General features: G+C 40.4%; 4 protein-coding genes across 5 annotated transcripts; 2 read left to right on the forward strand and 2 right to left on the reverse strand.

Annotated features, from left to right (window-relative positions):
• Nucleotides 1–923: 923 nt before the first annotated feature.
• wdr82 (WD repeat domain 82) lies at nucleotides 924–4817 on the reverse strand. Its single transcript, XM_061043065.1, has 9 exons — nucleotides 4420–4817; nucleotides 3780–3877; nucleotides 3139–3205; nucleotides 2944–3043; nucleotides 2716–2832; nucleotides 2462–2617; nucleotides 2078–2147; nucleotides 1330–1472; nucleotides 924–1152 (listed from the first exon to the last, which is right to left on the reverse strand). The coding sequence occupies exons 1-9, from the start codon at nucleotides 4578–4580 to the stop codon at nucleotides 1123–1125; spliced, it is 942 nt and encodes a 313-aa protein (XP_060899048.1). The 5' UTR covers nucleotides 4581–4817; the 3' UTR covers nucleotides 924–1122.
• A 1694-nt stretch (nucleotides 4818–6511) lies between these two features.
• Nucleotides 6512–10477, forward strand: glyctk (glycerate kinase). The gene is made up of 5 exons (XM_061043061.1): nucleotides 6512–6681; nucleotides 7497–7883; nucleotides 7976–8127; nucleotides 8226–8401; nucleotides 8489–10477. The coding sequence occupies exons 2-5, from the start codon at nucleotides 7528–7530 to the stop codon at nucleotides 9377–9379; spliced, it is 1575 nt and encodes a 524-aa protein (XP_060899044.1). The 5' UTR covers nucleotides 6512–6681; nucleotides 7497–7527; the 3' UTR covers nucleotides 9380–10477.
• A 29-nt stretch (nucleotides 10478–10506) lies between these two features.
• On the reverse strand, nucleotides 10507–11891 carry tcta (T cell leukemia translocation altered). Its single transcript, XM_061043066.1, has 3 exons — nucleotides 11381–11891; nucleotides 11232–11283; nucleotides 10507–10939 (listed from the first exon to the last, which is right to left on the reverse strand). Exons 1-3 carry the CDS (start codon nucleotides 11589–11591, stop codon nucleotides 10897–10899), a joined length of 306 nt encoding a protein of 101 aa, XP_060899049.1. The 5' UTR covers nucleotides 11592–11891; the 3' UTR covers nucleotides 10507–10896.
• A 91-nt stretch (nucleotides 11892–11982) lies between these two features.
• mon1bb (MON1 secretory trafficking family member Bb) lies at nucleotides 11983–18111 on the forward strand. Of its 2 annotated transcripts, none has more exons than XM_061043060.1 (6): nucleotides 11983–12012; nucleotides 12724–12818; nucleotides 12909–13505; nucleotides 14082–14874; nucleotides 15493–15640; nucleotides 16842–18111. In XM_061043060.1, exons 2-6 carry the CDS (start codon nucleotides 12740–12742, stop codon nucleotides 17067–17069), a joined length of 1845 nt encoding a protein of 614 aa, XP_060899043.1. In that variant the 5' UTR covers nucleotides 11983–12012; nucleotides 12724–12739; the 3' UTR covers nucleotides 17070–18111. The 2 variants fall into 2 exon arrangements, with proteins under 2 accessions (XP_060899043.1, XP_060899042.1); XM_061043059.1 differs by having other exon boundaries at nucleotides 12010–12133.
• Nucleotides 18112–18766: the final 655 nt, after the last annotated feature.

Here is an 18766-nt window from a genome sequence, read left to right on the forward strand (position 1 = left end):
CCAGCATGCAGCCTTTCCTGCTCCACCTGTTCTTTCAGCATGTCCTGTGCCATGAGCCAGGACAAACTAACATTCATAACCAACATTACTGCCAAGAGAATAGATGCTCTTATGACTAACCTCTCAGTGCTCAATTGTAAGGCGGTCATGCACTGCAAATACAACAGAAGCACATCACAAACCAATGTATTTGCTGTCAGTCTTTCCTCTGGGTAGCTGCATTAAGGGCCCTGAGAGGTGCAGACGGCCTGGTACAGTATAATGTAGTATGTGACTGAGGAATTATAATATAGATAAGCGTCAGTTGTTACGCTGATTTTTCCTTGAGAAGAAAAGAGCCCCACAAGTTACTAGTTCACAAGTGTCAGCAGCTGTTTTGGTCCTTGGAAAAGGGAGTCACATTAGTTCAAAAGGGACATATTGCTCTGGAAAGTTTACACAACTTACACATCGTAGTCCATGGAACATCTCTAAACTTACTCCACGTGACAACTGTGAGGGTCAACAGATTGTGTAAGATGTTTTTTTTAAGGCATCAAGTCACACGGCCATGCTGTCTGCATTTATCCAATATCGAATCCGTGCTGATCCGTGCTGCCGTTATGAATTATACATTCATTTTAAATGAAATTTCACAAAAAAACAAACGTTAGGCTTAAAATGATCCGCAAGAGTTGAAACAAGTCATATGAATGAACATCAAAAATTGTAAAACAAAAAAATAACTCTGAGTTACAAAAGTGTGATTCATTTAGTGAAAATCTATATCAAGATCACTCTAATGAATCCAGATTTTTTGCCAATAAAGGATTTTTTTTCAGGGGTTGAATTTAGTTTTAAGCTTCATTTAACATAAATTCTCTTAACCTGTGCAATATACACAAACTCTCTAAAGCCATATATTAAATCAGACAAAAACAACATTTTTACAAAGAAATGGTTTAATGTTAAATAGAAATATAAAAAAGAATAGACAAACGATCTCATTCTGCAGACAACTTATTTACAATTTGTATTTAATGGGCCACACTTCCTGTGATAGTCACACACAGAACCAGAAGTGCTGACCCCTGCTGGTTTCGTTTGCTCTTGCAGTCAACAAAGAGCCCTGTTTTCATGTCTTTAGTCATCAATGGTGGGCAGCCAGAAAGCCTGAAAGATGAGAAGAAATGTAGATTGTATAGTCACATAAGAACTATTTTGTTTTCATTATTTTTGACAGTTGAAAATGACTTTCACAAAGTCCTTAACGACATAATCAAACTCACTGAGTCAGTGTGGACATGGGTTAAATAAAGACTCAATTAAGTCCACAGCCCCCCCACTTACCATGTTGGAACAGGCACTCGCAAAAGTCATGAACTTTGGGTTGAACTGCAGGCAGGTGATCGGTCCTGTGTGCTTCCCGTCTAATAAAGCCACCTTCATACCGCTCTCTGCATTCCAGACGTGGATTTTTCCATCCTCAGAGCCTGAAAGAAGCAAAGAACAAATGTAACCAGGGCTGCAAGCAGCACTGACCGGGCCCTCACACCTTTACATACTTCAGGGTTTAATGCATGTCAGGTGTGTGTCTCAACTGCAAAGTGTGCTGCTGCAGTAATGTCTTTTATTAGACACCGATCTGTTAAATAGCTATGAACTGTTAAGTCTTTTAGACAGAACATGCAGTAAGAGCTCATTGTTAAATGTCATGTTGACATTGCTGAATTTTTGATTTAACCACACTCACCAACAAAATTCATATTGAACAGCACCTTTTGCTTTTTTCTACCTTTTTTCTTCTGGTATTAAAAACACCATTCTATAAACGGTGGGGTAAACATGAATATGAAATCAACCGTAACATTAATGTTAACTCCGCTTAAGTGGTGTCAGCTAATCAAATTGTCTTTTCAAATGTTGAAAAGAAATGAACACTGCATTACAGAGTAATGGGGAAATAACAGTGGAGCTTGTAGGGAGATCTGCACAGTGAACATTCTGTTCAAGCTTGACCTCAGGATCAAATGATTTTTCCACTTTCAAAATAATAATAATAATGTATTTAGAAGGGGAGAGTTTGAGCTTAACTTACCGATCATAACAAACTGAGAATCTGGGGTGAAAGATGCCTCCAGTGTTACACCTTTACTGTTGTTGTAGCCCTGTTCACAAACAAACAAAAGCATCCATAAGAAAATCATTTATTTCCATGTGTGTTTCAATGTGGAGTTTGTGGGTATCTTAAATCGTTATATACATGAATAAAAAACAAATGAATATAACTGTCCTGTTTTAATGTGAGAAATTAAGAATGTGTGTTGTGTGATTGAACTGTGCAAGGGTTTCTTCGAATGTTTGAAATTTTCTTTCATTAGCAAATACTAGAAACTTTGAATTTAAATGTGAATCTGTCTCTGCTCTCTTTTTAAATGATAGTGGATTCCTAACATAATGCGTGCAATGAGCCGTCCCTTACCACAAAGGAATGTAGTACAGCACCCTTAAAAGCATCTAAGATGCGAAGGGCTCCGCCATTTGTAGAAACAAGAATAAGTTTTCCATCATTGCTGAACTTGAGTCCCGTCCACTCACACGTCCGGTCATACTGAAGCTTGAAGGTTGCAAAGGGACCCTGTAAGCATGAAGAATTGTGAATGTCTGCACAAAATAGACATTTATTAAATAAATTATTTCATAATGTCTTTGCACTAACACATTTACACTTCTTACCTTATCAAACGATCGCAGATCATAAAGTTTAACCATCTCTGAATTTATACCAGCAGCAAAAATGAGGCCCTCTGGATCAAAGGAGCACACTGGCTTCCCCTGCAGGTGCATCAGACCCTTAAAATGTACAGAAGAAAGGGGATCAGCATTTCGTTTTAATGCTCTTCAAATTATATACAAGTACAACACCAATAGAGAACCTGCTGAATTTCTCCTAAAGGCACTCACCTGGCAGTTCGGAGACCGCAAGTCCCAGAGTCTGATTGTTTTATCTAGTGAGCCAGATATAAATGTGTCATCCACAGGAGACATGGAAAGAGATGTCACCCTGGTGAAGAGACACAATGAACTCATGAGATGATATTAACCCTACAACTCATCCCTTTACATTCAAATCTAGAAAAGCAATAATCCAGTCCTTACCTTTTGTTATGCCCAGGAAAGTAGCGGATGTATTTGTTGTCATGAAGCGACAGGTACCGGATAGTGTCTTCAAGAAGAACAAAACAGCACATCATTTACCAACAGAAGCAAGAATTCTCATTACATTGATTTCAGGCAGTTCTGATGAGTTGACTCAACCGTGGGCAAGGCAGTCACTTGTACAGTTAGCTCCTGTATGGGGCAGAATCACAGACCCTCAAACTGTACAAACAACTACCTCAGACCAAAGTGAGCAGTGTTTTTTCCTGTGATTCATCAGCGGTCCTCAAGGGTTTCCTATCCTGCAAACATCAACCACTGTTCAGGGCTTGTTGACATCCCAAGATGCATGCGCCACAATGAATAAGGACAAGTCACAGTGAGGACAGACTAAAACAGCTACAACAGACCAGCGAGTAAAACATTATATTGGTGATGGGATTATTGTCAGTCATTGTTTCTTCTTGTATCAACTAAAACACAACAACTACTAACACAAGTCTGATTGTATCTCATACCGAAGTAAAACGTGATCCCATGATGAGCTGTTCATTAACATTAAGACCTCAAGCTTAAACTTAACCTCATGCATGGAAGCTACTAAATGAAAACTACCAACAAGTATTTGTGCATCTACATACCATCGATTTTGTTGGAACTGTAGACCACAGTGTTTGCAGCATGTGTGTACCTGATCAGATCCACTCCATACTTTTTACTGTACAGGGTCCTCTTGGGTCTGCCAAAAACCAAGGGCACATGAGGGAGATGAGCATTTTAATAACCAAATGACACAGATAGAAAATATGATTATGTGCATTTATCAAAACATATTAAATAAGAGAATACATGGCTGAGAAACGTCCTTTAAGCTTGTCTACATGTCTAAATGCTGAAGGAGTTTTTTGGGGTGTGTAACACATTTATTAACACTGCTTTTGGCGCTAACATTGATTCAGGAGATTTTTTTGTAAATCAACTTCCAATACAATCAAATGACTGCAGAGGTCATGATTCATCTTGGGAGATTATTGTCTACTCCCAACCTAATGATGGACAAACACTATTGCTCAATATCGCGTGATGTTATCTTAACACACATGATAAGGACAGAATGTAGTGATTATGCTTTTTTTTTTTTTAGTTACATGCACAGGTAGAAATATCATCTCATATACCATCGCTTGTGATTAGCAGGCCTCACCAGGTAGCATAGCAACACGAGCTAACATAAAAAAAACAAAAAACAATACGATTGAAATGGATTGAATGTGCTCTTACTTTCCCTCTTGGCAGTCGTAGAGGACTAACGAATCGTCGTCGCTGCTGGATATAATTGTTTCTCCATTCGAGCTGAAATCGAAGCAGTTAATCTTGTCGGAGTTTTCTCGAAACACCTTAGCAACTCTGAAGCTCCGCAGCACATTGTCCGTCAGCTTCATGGTGGCCTCTAGTTGTGTCTGAGGGGGAAGCAGGCCCTCGTTTTACTTTTAATCGGCGTACAGATGTCACCTGTGGTTATTTGTCCAAGAAAAATACAAATGTTCAACAATGTTGCTAACTGTTTTTAAGTAAGGTATGGTTCAAAATAAGCGACAAAAGCCCGCCTGTAACACTTCTACTCTGAGGAGGGACCCAAAAGCACCGCCTTCGCCATTTCGGTGACGCGCACATTCAGGAATGGGGACGCGCATAGGTCTGAAATCACATGATTCAGTGGTTATCGCGATAGTTCCGCTCTAGAAACCATTGAGCGTTTTTAAGACCCTAGAAATATACTATTAATAGCGGTGTCTTATTTCCCAAATGCTGATACGTTATAATAAACAAATCTCAGCTCATAAGCATGTCGAGGAAAGAATAGTGTGGTTATTTCAGACAATCGGATACACCTCTGTTCCAGTGTACCTGGTACCTACACCAGCACTTTCTGTACCTGTTCTGTTTTTCAAACCACTTCCAGGTGTTTCTCCAGGGCATGCAGCAATATGGACGCTGGTAAAGTGCAGAGGAAACTAGCAGAAGAAATTTCGTCCTCACAGAGAGATACGTCTGAGGTATGAACTAACTTTGATATATTTGAAGGTCAGGCCCCTGTGTTATGTCAGGAGTTTGAACTTTTGCTCGGGATAGCGTAAAATATTCACGGTGACCATGGTAACGTACACATTGTTATGGGGCAACAATTATTCACTTAGTATCCTAATTAGGTCATGGGAACGTTTGTACCATATTACTACGGTGGCTGAGAAGTTCAAAGCAAACTTACAAAGTGTGAAACACTTTTACAAAATTTTAGACAAATTTACATTTTGAAAAATATTTTTACATTTTATAAAACAAAATTACAAAACCAAACCACTTTTACTTAGGACATTTACATTATACATCGTGATAATCTTTGTGATTCTTCAACCAAAACGATCAAACAGTTTCTGCTTCCAGTTTGCTTGATGAAAAGTTTTTTGTCCTTTGTCAATCCCAAAATGAGCTCCTAAAAAAGTAGGCTAATTTGTGCCCTGGAAAATTGTAAGGAGTTATTTATACAATCATTTATAAAAAAAAATAACTGTTTGTTGCTGATATGAATAAGATTTTACTGTAGATGTGATATAGTTTATGAAAAATCATGAGAGATAGTAGTCAGATAAAATTCCTTGATGAAAATGCCTATTTTGGCTGATCTAGTTTCTCACAAATCAAAGTCTTCAAACTTCTACAAAAAGTCACAAGAAATTCAATACTGCTATAAAACAGTCCTTGATTTGCAACATGACCTTAAATACCTAACCACAACCAGAGATGTTAAAAGAAAGTGTTCTATTGTAATATACTTAATATAGAAATTAGATGTTGGCAAAAATGTACCTAGAAAGACAATTTTCAAACATTGTGTGACTGGAATTTTGAATGCAGAGGGTTTTATGAAACCAGATGCATTTTCAACTTCCATTTGTAGATAAATGCATGATCATAAGAACCATTATTTGTACATCAAATGTACATGTTCAGCTACCTGCCTTTTCATAATTGTGAATTGGGGTCTTAGATGTCATAAACACACGACGCACACTGACATGTTTTGTTTTCTAACAGAACATAAATGCAGACCATTAATCCAGATATATCCTCAAGGTAGAGAAAAGTAGTGCAACAACCAGTGTGCTTTCAGTTTAAACTAACTTCAAGCTATATGCCCTTTGCACTATGTGGCAGTAAGAATGGCTCAAAGCCTGTCAGATAATATGCTGTCAACACCAATGTGCTCACCAGCAGTGTCCAAACATTTGATATCACTGAATCCTCTTTTATTTAAAAAAAAAATATTGAGTATTTAAATAAAAAGTACAGAGAGAACCGAGCTGGTTTGCAGGTAGTTTGATGTGTTCAGTGGTCTATTCAAGTCAATCATTACACATAGGGTACACAACTCTCTTGAGTACCTGGTCAGAGTTTTGCTGCACTACCAGACTGCTGAGCTGGAGTGCAGATAACAGGCTTCCACAGGAATCAGGCTTTATATCCCAATTATTATCTTCACAGGTAGGCAGACATATGTGTCTTCAGATAGCACAGTTTTAAGGGGAATGTATCACCTGCTTGAGATGATAATGACTGTTTTCTATGGAGGGTTTGGATGTTTTCTGTTTCAGCCTTTTTAATGTAAGCTAACAGCTGACGCATTACAATTATTACAGTTCTTTATTTATGTGAATGAAATAGGAATCCAAAAACACAGCACACTATTGTCTTCAGATTGTACCACTGGTAGTCTTTTCAAAATTTACAGGACTGTAGTAAAGTTATTCATTGAGTATAAAATAACAATTTAAGTTTCTTTCCTGGCCAAAGAATTTTGCCTGAATTGAATTATATTATTGAATTGTATTGCATTTATTTACTTTATTAGCGATAATGCACTTAACACAGTTTCAATACAGAACGTGAAACGGATGCGCTGCATAGAGTTTCAAACTCTTGCCCCTTATTACTTTACAGCAAATGTCATTTTAATTTTAACACTGCTTCATTATTCAATGTTCAACACTAGCTGTGCCAGTCTGTTGCTTTGATATAATTACATTTTCAATTGAACACACTACACCATGCAGTATAGAAGTAACTTCTGACATTAACACACACTCCCCTTAAATGTCATAGAAATGTGAGCCCATGTGGCCACTTAGAAATGCATACATTTGAGTTATTGTGAGAATATTAGTGTGAATAATGATGAATATTATTATTATACAATTATTTTTCTCATTCTTTAATTTAAGGCAACTTTGAACCAATAAAAAATGATTTGGGATTAACCGTGCAGTATCTGCCCTTTTCCTGATTTTTTTATCCTTTAGGCAATTTGTGCCCAGACCAGCTGAACTATCCATGGCCTGTGTTCTTTCCCTGTTCCGGCCCCAGCCTTTTCTGGCCCTCATTGGAAGGTGGAAACCTCCGTTGTGCAAGATGTCAATGGACTCTCGTGCACGCCTAGTTTTTGCAGCTGCAGTGGAAGCTGTGCAGCCAGACACCATAGTCCGACAGAGTATAAAGCGCAACGAAGACTCGGTCAGTATCGACGGTCACAAATTCACACTCAAACACAACCTGCACTTGGTGGGTTTTGGAAAAGCTGTACTGGGTATGGCTGCAGAGGCAGAGAAGCTTCTGGGGGACCACTTAGTCAACGGAGTAATAAGCGTACCAAAGGGGATTCAGCAGACATTACAGGAGCATGGCAAAGGGTAAACAAAGGCCTTAGTTGATTTTTTTTATTTTTAAGTCTTACAATAAATAACACTAAGTAGCATAGTAAATTGTTTCTCTTCCATCATAGACATCTGTTGTTGAAAGAAAACAGTCGCATCAAAGTAATGGAGGGGGCTAAAAACAACCTGCCTGATACTGATGCCCAGAAGGCAGCTGAAGGGATCAAGCAGTTGGCAAGTGAACTGACAGAAAATGACATTCTGCTGGTACTGATTTCAGGTAAAGATGAGTCTTCTCTTGTGGCTTTTTCTCTAAAAAAAAAAAAAAGAAAGAAAGAAATGAAACTCATGTATACATTGTGGTGAAAATGTGTCCAGGTGGAGGCTCTGCATTGTTACCTGCGCCCATCCTACCAATCTCACTGAAAGAGAAATTGGACGTTACCCGCAAACTTGCTGCTGCTGGTGCCACAATTCAAGAGCTAAACACAGTGCGACGTGCCCTCTCTTTCCTAAAGGGTGGAGGACTTGCACATTTTGCTCACCCTGCCAAGGTATCGTATTTTTATTTGGAATGTTTTAGATGTATTCTTTAATTTCGGCATTATTCTCTGAAATTCTAACCTCTGACTTTACCACAGGTGGTTGCGCTGATATTGTCAGATGTAATTGGGGACCCACTGGACTTGATCGCCAGCGGCCCCACAGTGCCGGGTGAGGTGTGGCCGGAAGAAGTCCTATCAGTCCTTGAACGTTACAAGCTGTTGAACTCTCTTCCATCCTCAATAAAGGAAGTCCTTGGGAGACCAGACCCTCGTTGGAAGGAGACTAAGGAAGAATCCACTGCATCAGAATATGTTCATAATGCTGTGATCGGCTCAAACAGTGTCGCCCTCATGTGTGCAGGTCGCCGTGCTCGTGAGCTTGGTTTCCGCCCTGTAGTGGTGGCACCAGGAGTGTGTGGCGATGTGAGGGCAGTCTCTAGACTTTACGGCCTCCTGGCCCGCTTTGCCTGCTCTCGGGAGGAGCCTCCTCCAGAGATTGCTGCTGAGATGCTGAGGCTGGGGCCTGAGGTTGGTGTGGAGAGCTGGGACCTCTGCCGCACCATGCAGGTATTGGGTGAAGGGCGTACAGAAGGGTGGGGGGCCACATGTCTGTTAGCTGGAGGTGAGCCCACTGTGGAGCTGACGGGCATGGGTCGAGGTGGGAGAAACCAGGAGCTAGCTATGAGAGTGGGACTGGAGCTGAGAGACCTGGGGATCCCACCTAATGGTCCAGTCTTCCTGAGTGGTGGAACTGATGGCCAGGATGGACCCACTGAGGCAGCAGGGGCCATCACTGATGGGGGGTTGTATGAAGAGGCACAAGCTCAGGGGCTGCACATCGATACCTTTCTAACCAACAATGATTCTTACACCTTCTTCTCAAGTCTCTCTGCTGGCAAACGCTTACTTGTACCTGGTCTTACCTGCACCAATGTGATGGATGTGCACATGCTACTTATTCCACCAATCCCCATTACTATAAGATGATTTAAATGCACAATAAATAAAATCATTGAATTCCAGTGGATATGTTTAGAGTACTCAAATTGTTTATATGACTTGTCATTTTAGAAACTGAAGTATTAAAGTCTACTGGCAGTTTTGGCCCATATCAATGGAAATCTTCATAAAACTGGTTCTCCTATATTAAGTTATGCCACAAGTTTTGTTATTAGCAGAGCACAATTGACGAATATCTAATTAATGAACTTGTCAATCATCATTTTTACAATACAGCTTACGCTTTTAAAGACGTCAGGGAAATCAGTATTTTCAAACACAAACACTTTGTAACAGCTATTTTAACAAAGCAGCCATCTTTTCTTTCAGCTTTGCTGCTGGTCTCTTCTGGAACCTCAAGTTTCCTTAAAACATGCCTACATGTCATGTACTGGTATTTTACCTGAAAAAAAAAATGTGCATCAGAAAACCTTTTACCTTTTAGTCGTTTGAGAGGGCTTGTGTAATACACATAAGTATCCAACACAGTTGTACCTAATCTTCTCAGCTTGTTTAGAATGGTTGGGGTGAACATTAAAGTTAGGCACAATAGATCTTTTTCAAGCTATTATGAGGAGGTTTTAGGAGAAATAGATAGAAATAAAAAAAATAGTAAGCCACAAGCCTGAGTATTTCTATAAAGACATTTTAAATGCCTGAAACTGCTGCCTGCGGGTAGGTTTCAGGCAAAGTGTTTAGCTGATACCTCCTGAAAAAGCCAGCAGGATGAGAGTTTTGTCCAAAAAAAACCCCACTTCCTACACTGGTACAACACAAAGTCAGCGAAGAGGTAAGACATACTTTTATGGTCTCAGGGGTCGAACAAGTCGATAGATAGTTCCCCACAGGAGCTTTAACTCAACTCAGTGTTCCTTACATGCCAGATAATGCAGTGCTTTTATGAAGTTCACTGAAAAAAACCCCATGACCTGCTTTACAGGGATCTATATTCCACCAGTGTGTATCTTTTTTTATGCAGAATTAGAAATGAACCTGTCCCCATGTAATACTGTAATGCATGTGCACATCATTAACTCACTCCCATTGATGCAACTGAAGATTAACATAATAAATCAATCAAAATCAGCCGATGTGTCTTGTCCATGCTTTCTTTATTTTTGCCATAGCACATACAAATCAAGTTTAAATACGGTGCTCATGGTTAGAGTGGAACTTGTGTATGTCCAATATGTTATTGAAGCACCCTTAATCTGAACACAAGGCCATCATATTTTCACATTTTTACAGAAACCTAAGAAGGTATTTAATGCAGAACCTGGTTCGCTAACAGCCAAATTAAATAACACAGCACTAAAAAAATGATGTAATGGATAAAAGTGTGACAACTTCAGTGATGACAGATAATCCTCTGTGTAGTTGACGGAAGTTGGCTGCGTCTTGAATGCACTGGAGACGCTTCATTACCAGCAAAACTTGAGTCTATAGGAAATGTAAACTGTCCACTTTCACTCCGAACAGGTCCGAAATCCAACAGCATTGTCCTGTTAATCTCGGTGAGTCTTCAGGGTCTCTCCTACTTTACTTTCCCTGTGGGAATATTAAAAAAATTGCATTACAGGCAAAACAATTTAAAACAGGAAGGTGTACAACTTCAGTTTGATCAGTAAACAGTTAGTCTTTACCCCACCAGTTATATATAGATAATACATACAATGCATTGTATCTATTAAACTACAGCAGAATCATTGAACAATAACATGCATTATGAATTCGTCGGATCCTGAATGACCTTTATTGACCAATTGAAGCTTCAGAGCACCTCACAGTTTGAGGATGGTAGTCTACCTGTCTGAAGCGACATGGATGCTCGGACACCTACCATCCACTCAGGTGAGGGGCTGTATCAGGTGTGCCTCCGTTCTGACCAGTCCCTGGACGTAAACAGCAACACACACACAAATAAAGACAACGTGTTGGGCCTCTGCGTGCACTGATCTACTGTGATAGATAACCTCGACGAAAACTCACCTTGTCGATAGTACATGTCGTTCACTGTATTCCCGTAGAATTTCCACGCAAAGTGAATAGCGATGAGACTAAATATTAACCAGCTGAGTAAGATTTTGAATATGCAGACTCTCATGTCGTTGGCGAGCCAGTCGTTTACAAACTCTGAGAGGAACGACAAGCAGCCGTCAGCAATACGAGACAAAAACTCAAAATCCCACGGCTCCTCCATAGTGTCCGGTTATTACGTTACTGTGAAATCAAAAAGGTAAATTATTCTACAGATGAGTAAGTTAAAACATCGCTAAGGATAAGTAACGTATGACATCCTGGTCGCCATCTCTCACAACACGACGTTCGTACCAGCGGTCATGACGTAGTTACGTAAGCGCTGCCCCGCAGGCTTGCGACGGTAAAAATCCATAAAATACATCTTTCTTTTTAATCCATCTACCAATTATTAAATGATTGTCATGCAAAATCACTTGTATTTCTAGTGCATACCAGCATTTAAAATATTGCTGACATAAATGGCACAAAAAGCTGCGCTTCACATTTATGACTGCCCCTTAAGGGGCGGGACTTGCCCTTATTGCCGAGCAGTCTGATTGGCCGGATGAACATGTCATCAGAGATTCCGGATGTCTGCCGTGGTAAGAGGAAAATTTGTTTTCTGCTTCTCATTCTTGACAGCTTGTTTGCAACCAGGGCTGCTGATGAAGGTTAATGTATCGAAGTAGATTTACAACTCAACATTTCGACGGCACAAACATTGTGAGTGTTATTGTTAATCTTCACCCTGGTCTAAATCTAGTTGACCGGGATTGCCTGCATGATCCCTATAATGCCAAGGCCATGAAATTGATCTGTGTGTCGCCTGCTAGCAGGCAGCGTTAGCCGTGTAACTGCAGTCAACATTTACTGAGTTGAATTGGAATTTGCAGTGAATGGAAAGTTAACGTACGTGGCGGCGAAGAAGTTATCAGAAAAGCTAACATTAGCTTCATAAGTAATCTTAGCCATTAATAATCAAACCTTAGCTCACTAGATCTGGCGGTCAACTAACAATTACTTTCGTCCGCTGTTAATCTTTAGTGCAACATTAGCCAGGCTGCTGGAAGTTGTAATCAGTCTTAAACTCCAGAGTCTGTTTGGTATCTTGGAGTTGTAATTCTCTGTTGTAACCAGTTATCCTCTGTTATCATGTGACCTGCCCACCAGTCCAGCATGAGTGCTCCTATTCACTAGAAATGGAGATGCATGCTGTCTGAAGGTTCAGCTACAGCCACTGAGAAGTTTAAGACTACAACTTTGTTTTCAAACTTGGGTTGTAATGTTTTTTTTTTTTTTGGCTGTATTTCCAGTGACTGGGATGGTATCATGGAGAGAGACAATCATCAAGAAGGAGAGGCACAGGGAGTAAAGATTTGTGGTCCACCGTCTGCGAGCAATCCACCAGGTAAACTATCTCATCTTCTCTGTATTTCAAAGCACCTTTTGTCATTGTTTTTTTTATTCATATCCCAACTTAATTATTGTTTCATCTTAGGTGACACGTTGGCCACATCTCTCTCCCTCTTGGGGAATCACATGTTTCCTGACGCAGTGAAGAGAAACAACAGTGCAAGTATTAACAAAGAGGAAACTGCAGATTCCCTCTCTTCAGATGTCTCAGCAGAGGAGCAGAGTCTGGACGCAGAACCTATTTCTAACCAGGTAACAAAGCTAGAGACTGAGGAGACACAAAACTCAGAGTGTCACAATAACGTGTCCGCCCAGCAGTCTGTCGGGGGAAGCGAGGAGGCTGCCGCTGACAATGACCAGAGCGACTCCGGGGAGTTTGTTGTTACAATGCTGGCCAAGGCCAAGCTGGAGGAGCAGGGTATTGGTGTTAAAGGAAGGTCATCTCCCTTGTTGGAGGCAGGCACCCAGGAATCCCCAGCCTTTATGTCTCACCGTGATGAGGACGTGACATCTGAGAGTTGGCGGCAGCACAGGAAGCATGTTTTTGTGCTAAGCGAAGCAGGCAAGCCGATCTACTCCAGATACGGTAGTGAAGAGGCTCTATCATCCACGATGGGAGTCATGATGGCACTGGTTTCCTTTGTTCAAAGTGGAGATAATATTATCCGCTCAGTCTACTCAGGTGAGTGCAAAGTGTGAATTTTATTTCCACATAACTTTTGTTCAGTTATTATGGATGTAATGTTCTACCTCAAAAAATGAAAGTAAATGTGGAGTTACACGAGATTCTTGGTAGGAGTGACCCATGTATATGAGTGTAGTAGCTCAGGCTTGCTGTCGGCAGACGGTTAATTGTAACAAATTGATTTGAAGTGCCGCACCACAGGGAAGTGTATCTGGAAAGTAATCAGTTAGGAAAAGGCATAGTGATCTCTGGTAGTGATTCTGATGGCAGAGTGACACAGTTAATCCAGTGATTTAAGAGTGGAACCAGAAACGTGTCTGTAGATGATAATATAACCATAATCGAGGACTGAAAGAAAAAAAATTCTACAATACTTCTGTAAAATGTAACTGGTGGTTAAAAGGTTATTTTAAGGCAGTTAGGTGGTAAGATTTTCTATATCATGTCTAATTCTAAAGGACTCATCAAGTACCAAGACGTGTATATTCTGTTGATCATCATTAGCAGAGAATTATCACAACTTTAAGTATTCCTTTATTCATTTTTATTTTTGGTCTTCCCTCCTCCCTACAGAGGAGCACACCGTAGTATTTCTACAGAAAGGGCCACTCGTGTTGGTGTGCGTCTCCAGCAGTCGTCAGTCTGAGCGGCAGCTGCGTGGAGAGCTCCTCTATGTGTACTATCAGATCATAAGCATGCTCACCCAGGCTAGCATATCCCGCATCTTTGAGCACAAGAAAAACTACGACCTGAGGAGACTCCTTGCCGGATCAGAGAAGATCCTGGATGGTCTCCTCAACCTGGTGGATTCTGACCCCAGTTTCCTGCTCGCAGCCGTTCACTGCCTGCCTTTAGCTTCATCTCTCAGGGATTCTCTCAGCCAGATCCTGCAGAAAGCCATCACGCCCAATCTGGTTTTCTCTATCCTCATCGCCAACAACCAGCTGCTCACGATCGTCCAGGAAAAGACGGTCATTGAGGACAGCAGGCTGGAGCCCGCAGATGTCCACCTCCTGCTCAACCTCATCGGAGCCTCCTCCGCCTTTCAGGCCGGGGAGATCTGGACTCCAATCTGCCTCCCCCTCTTTAATCCGGACTGTTATTTTTATGCATATATTTCTTACCTGGACCCCCCAGAATGCACTGTTTGTTTGCTGCTGCTCTCGACGGACAAGGAGGCTTTCTACTCAGTAGCTGAGTGTAAGAGGAAGATAGAGGAGGCCATGGCGACTCAGAACTCCCTGAGCCTCATCGCCAAGGTCCAGTCTTACAGCGTGAGCCAGGTGGGCGTCTCAGACCTCAGACACTTCATGTACAAGCCCTTCGATGTGCCAGACAACTACCGCCAGCTCACGCAGTTCACCAGGTCTGTTTGTGTATCTGTCATTAAACATCCAACAATAGGAGTGAAATGTGAGATTAATCTGGTGTTTCATGTTGGAAAAAAATACATATATATATTTTACATGCCAAAAATCTTTGTGTTAACTGTCTCAGATAATGTAAAATAAGAAAGAAAATGTGTATTTTAAATAGAGGACATGTAGTAGGAAAGTCCATTTACTCCTAAGAAATACATTACCGAGACATTGAAGGGTTTATTTGTCAATTCAGAATACAAGGTTTTCTGTCAAAGAACTTCCAATTACAGGAGCACAGTGGAATAAAAGTTCAGAAAATATTAAGTCTTTTAATAATCCTGCCAATGAACTTCTCTAATCTCTTCATGGGCTGAAGTAAAGGCATCGAGTGTCCTACTACATACGCCAGCAGCAAATCAAAACCTTTCACATGAATTTAAATAAATATTCAAAGCACTACATAAACCAGTTTTATCCATGAAACACTTTTCTCAACATTGTTACAAAGAGACAAACATCTGTAAATAACATTTGAAGCTGCGGTTTATATGGTTGCACACAGTTTCAATGACGGATGTTTTCTTGTCTGTAACCTTTCCTCTGTGATGTGTTGCTGCGTGAAGCCCAGAGATGGAGGCACCGTACAGCAGTGACGAAGAGAAAATGAGACTGCTGGACCTTTATCGCTACATGCACAGCCGCATCCACAGCACCACACGGCCACTCAAGCTGATTTACCACGTCGCTGAGAGGGAAACTCTGCTAGCCTGGGTATGTTAACGGAAGTATTCTCTCACTATGTGAAACAAATGAATATTGTCTCTACACGAAATACTTTGTGCCTTTTGATTTTCTGTGACATGAGAAAGTCTAAAGGAATTTTGGGGTCTTGAAAGGTTAAGTTGAAAATGTTGGACAATGTGTTTGCTTTCTTGTGGAGAGTCAGACGGTGAAATTGTTTCCACTCTCATATCTGTGTGTTCCCTGTGAGACTTGAGGTCGGGGGATAGTTCGCTGAGCGTAGCTAATCTTAGAACGAAAAGGGAACAGCTAGCATAGCTCTGACCAAAGGTTTATTAACCCTTACAAAAACCTAAGTTGTGTTTTTTTTTACTGAGGCTACAACTATGTCAGTGACTACATACACTTTACATGTTAACTAGATTTACGGTGCTTTGGATCCGACCAGACAAACTGCTGTTATTACTTAGCTGTCATATTTACTGAACAGACAAAGAAGACATGTTGTTCTACTCAAAGCAGTACCAGAAGTGCCCCAGTCCTCGTTGAAAAAAAATATCAACTGATATTGTTAGAACTGAATTCTGCTTTGCTGCTCTAAACTAGCAGACTTCACAGCAAGTTGTTCTGTTCTGTAGAGACAATAGATGCATTGTAGCGACGTCCGGTGAGTACTGTTCTAGAGCAGCGAAGAACAACTTCTTTCAGGTCATTTATCACATGACGATGGCAGCACGCAGTATAACGGGGGTGGCGGAAAAATGAATGAGTGAGCTACATGAAGAATTTGGAAATATTTTAGATTTTAAAACCACACCAGGTAAAAGATGTACAGAATGCAAGACTTTAATAGAGGTTAAATAATGATCCCGTTCTCGCTACACTAGGGCTCCTGAAGATATACCTATTTATTTGCTATATGCATTAAAGAACACAACATTTCGAGCCCCTACTGGGATCTTCCTCAGGTGCTAGCTATTTAACAAAATCATGGAATCTCACCGGTGGGCGTGGACATCAAAGCACAGCAAATTGGACTTGATTTTAAGACCCAGCACCTAAATTAGTGATGTTCGTGTGTTTGCTGACTTTTTCTGTGGAAATAAATCTTCTCATCTTGCTCTCCACTATAAAGGAGATGAACAAATTGAAAGCTATTCTTATAATTATTTAGACTGTAACCAACTGTTAGGATCCTCACCTTGAATGTCTTTATGTCTCTCTGATGTAGGTCACGAGTAAATTTGAGCTGTACACCTGCTTCAGCCCTCTGGTGACGAAGGCCTGTGCCATTACAGCCATCACTAAGCTTCTAAGGTGGATCAAAAAGGAGGAGGACCGTCTCTTCATCCGATACCCCCCGAAGTATTCAACCACCCCAAACCCCAGCAAGAGCTCTCGAGGGGCCAAATCTGACCAGCAAGACTCCACAGATAACGGCTTCTTATCTCTTCTATAGGACTCTCTTAGTGCTACTCTAGCTGCTCCGCCTCAGTCAACAATAGTTTCTACACTGGTTCCGAGATATTTTTTCAACCCTCTTTGAACACTTGTTGGACTTGACAGACTTTGACTACTGGAATCAAACACTACGTTTTACACTATTTAAGAAGGAACGAGCTCTTTCCAACTAAAGCGAGCCAGGCCAAGATAAAAAAGCATCAGTGCGTTTTAAATGTGACTGTGGTAGAAGAAAATTGGCAGTGATATTTAAATGTTTTTTATATTGTTTTATTACTACGTCAAAAGAGACAGATTCCTTGCGGACAGTGAATGTATCAAACAGATGAGAGATCCTTTAAAGGCTCGTGCTGCCCATCTCTTCTTTCTGGTCTAAGTTAAGGTGAAAGGTAAGGCAGACTGTAATTGGAGTTTTTTTGTTTCTTTTTGGGACGTGCCGCAAAAAGTCCATAATGTTACACAACAGGATATGCAAGAAATGAAAGTATGCTGCGTTAAGGGTTAATCTAAACCGGAGAAACAACAACTGGAACTGGCAGGACTGGGATTGGCTAGAGCCATGAACAATCATCGCCCTGTATGAATTAAGTGGCACTTCCCTGTTACAGAACCTGAAAACATTGTGTTACTTCATATCCGACTGCTGTTTCAAACTCATTTTAAAATGGTCAGGTTTCATTTATGTTACACACAACAAGTAGAAAATCCCAGTCAGTCACGCCTGGTCCTTTGTCCATCAGCAGCATCGTCATTGTTAGCGTCTCATCGCTAGGAGTCAAACCAATGCTAGTTTGGTGACATCATCTGTCTAAAGTTTAGAAAATGAAACTGTGGTCACTCAAGTGTTTTTCTAGCGCTCATTGTTGTGACTTTGGGCGACTTATTTTTTTTTGTGATATTAGTTTCTTAAAAGATGGCCTCTAAGCGGTAGCCTCCTCCTTGTGTCCTTGGAGGAATTTCCTGTCAATTCAAGTCTTAAGAGTATGTTTATAGTATTATGAAATAAATCCCAAGTTGCACAAATCTTCACCTCTGTTACTTAAGAATAGATGGCGTGAATGAGCTTCATTTAACATCTACCAGAAATACGTTCAAACATGATGTGATGCATGACTTTGCCAGCCTGTCGTTTTCCATAACAATTTGTCTAAGAATTTCTTGAACAGTTATTTCTAATTATAAGAGAAGATTCTGTTCATAAAATAGGAGCTTCCAATAAATAAAGCTTCCAAATACAAGTGAAGGAGGATGTAAGGATTTACACCGTAATTAGTATGTACAGTAGAATATGTATAATGTTTTACAAAGTGTGACGAGGAGTGGCTCATGAAATATTTAGATACTAACAGATTGCTCAGAGTACAAACTGATGGACAGTCATTTATTGTGAAAACCTGCTATATATGAAGTTTATTTCCATAAATCTCTTTATTAGGATCCCTATCGGCACCAGCATACGCATTGGCTATTCTTCCTGGGGTCCAACACATATACAGTACAATATAACAAAACAAAGACAAACAGGAAGACCAGCCCCTCTAACAGAATTAACAACATTCATACAGAAGAGAAAAAAATGGCCATCCATTTCACAGACCTGCAAAAGAACAAAACCATCGTCCTCTTCTGTCTTCAAATTATTGTCAGACTTGATGTTCCAACAAACATATACGGTAAATAATATAATATACAGAT

This window comes from Labrus mixtus, chromosome 7 (genome assembly GCF_963584025.1).
Source record: "Labrus mixtus chromosome 7, fLabMix1.1, whole genome shotgun sequence".
NCBI lineage: Eukaryota > Metazoa > Chordata > Actinopteri > Labriformes > Labridae > Labrus > Labrus mixtus.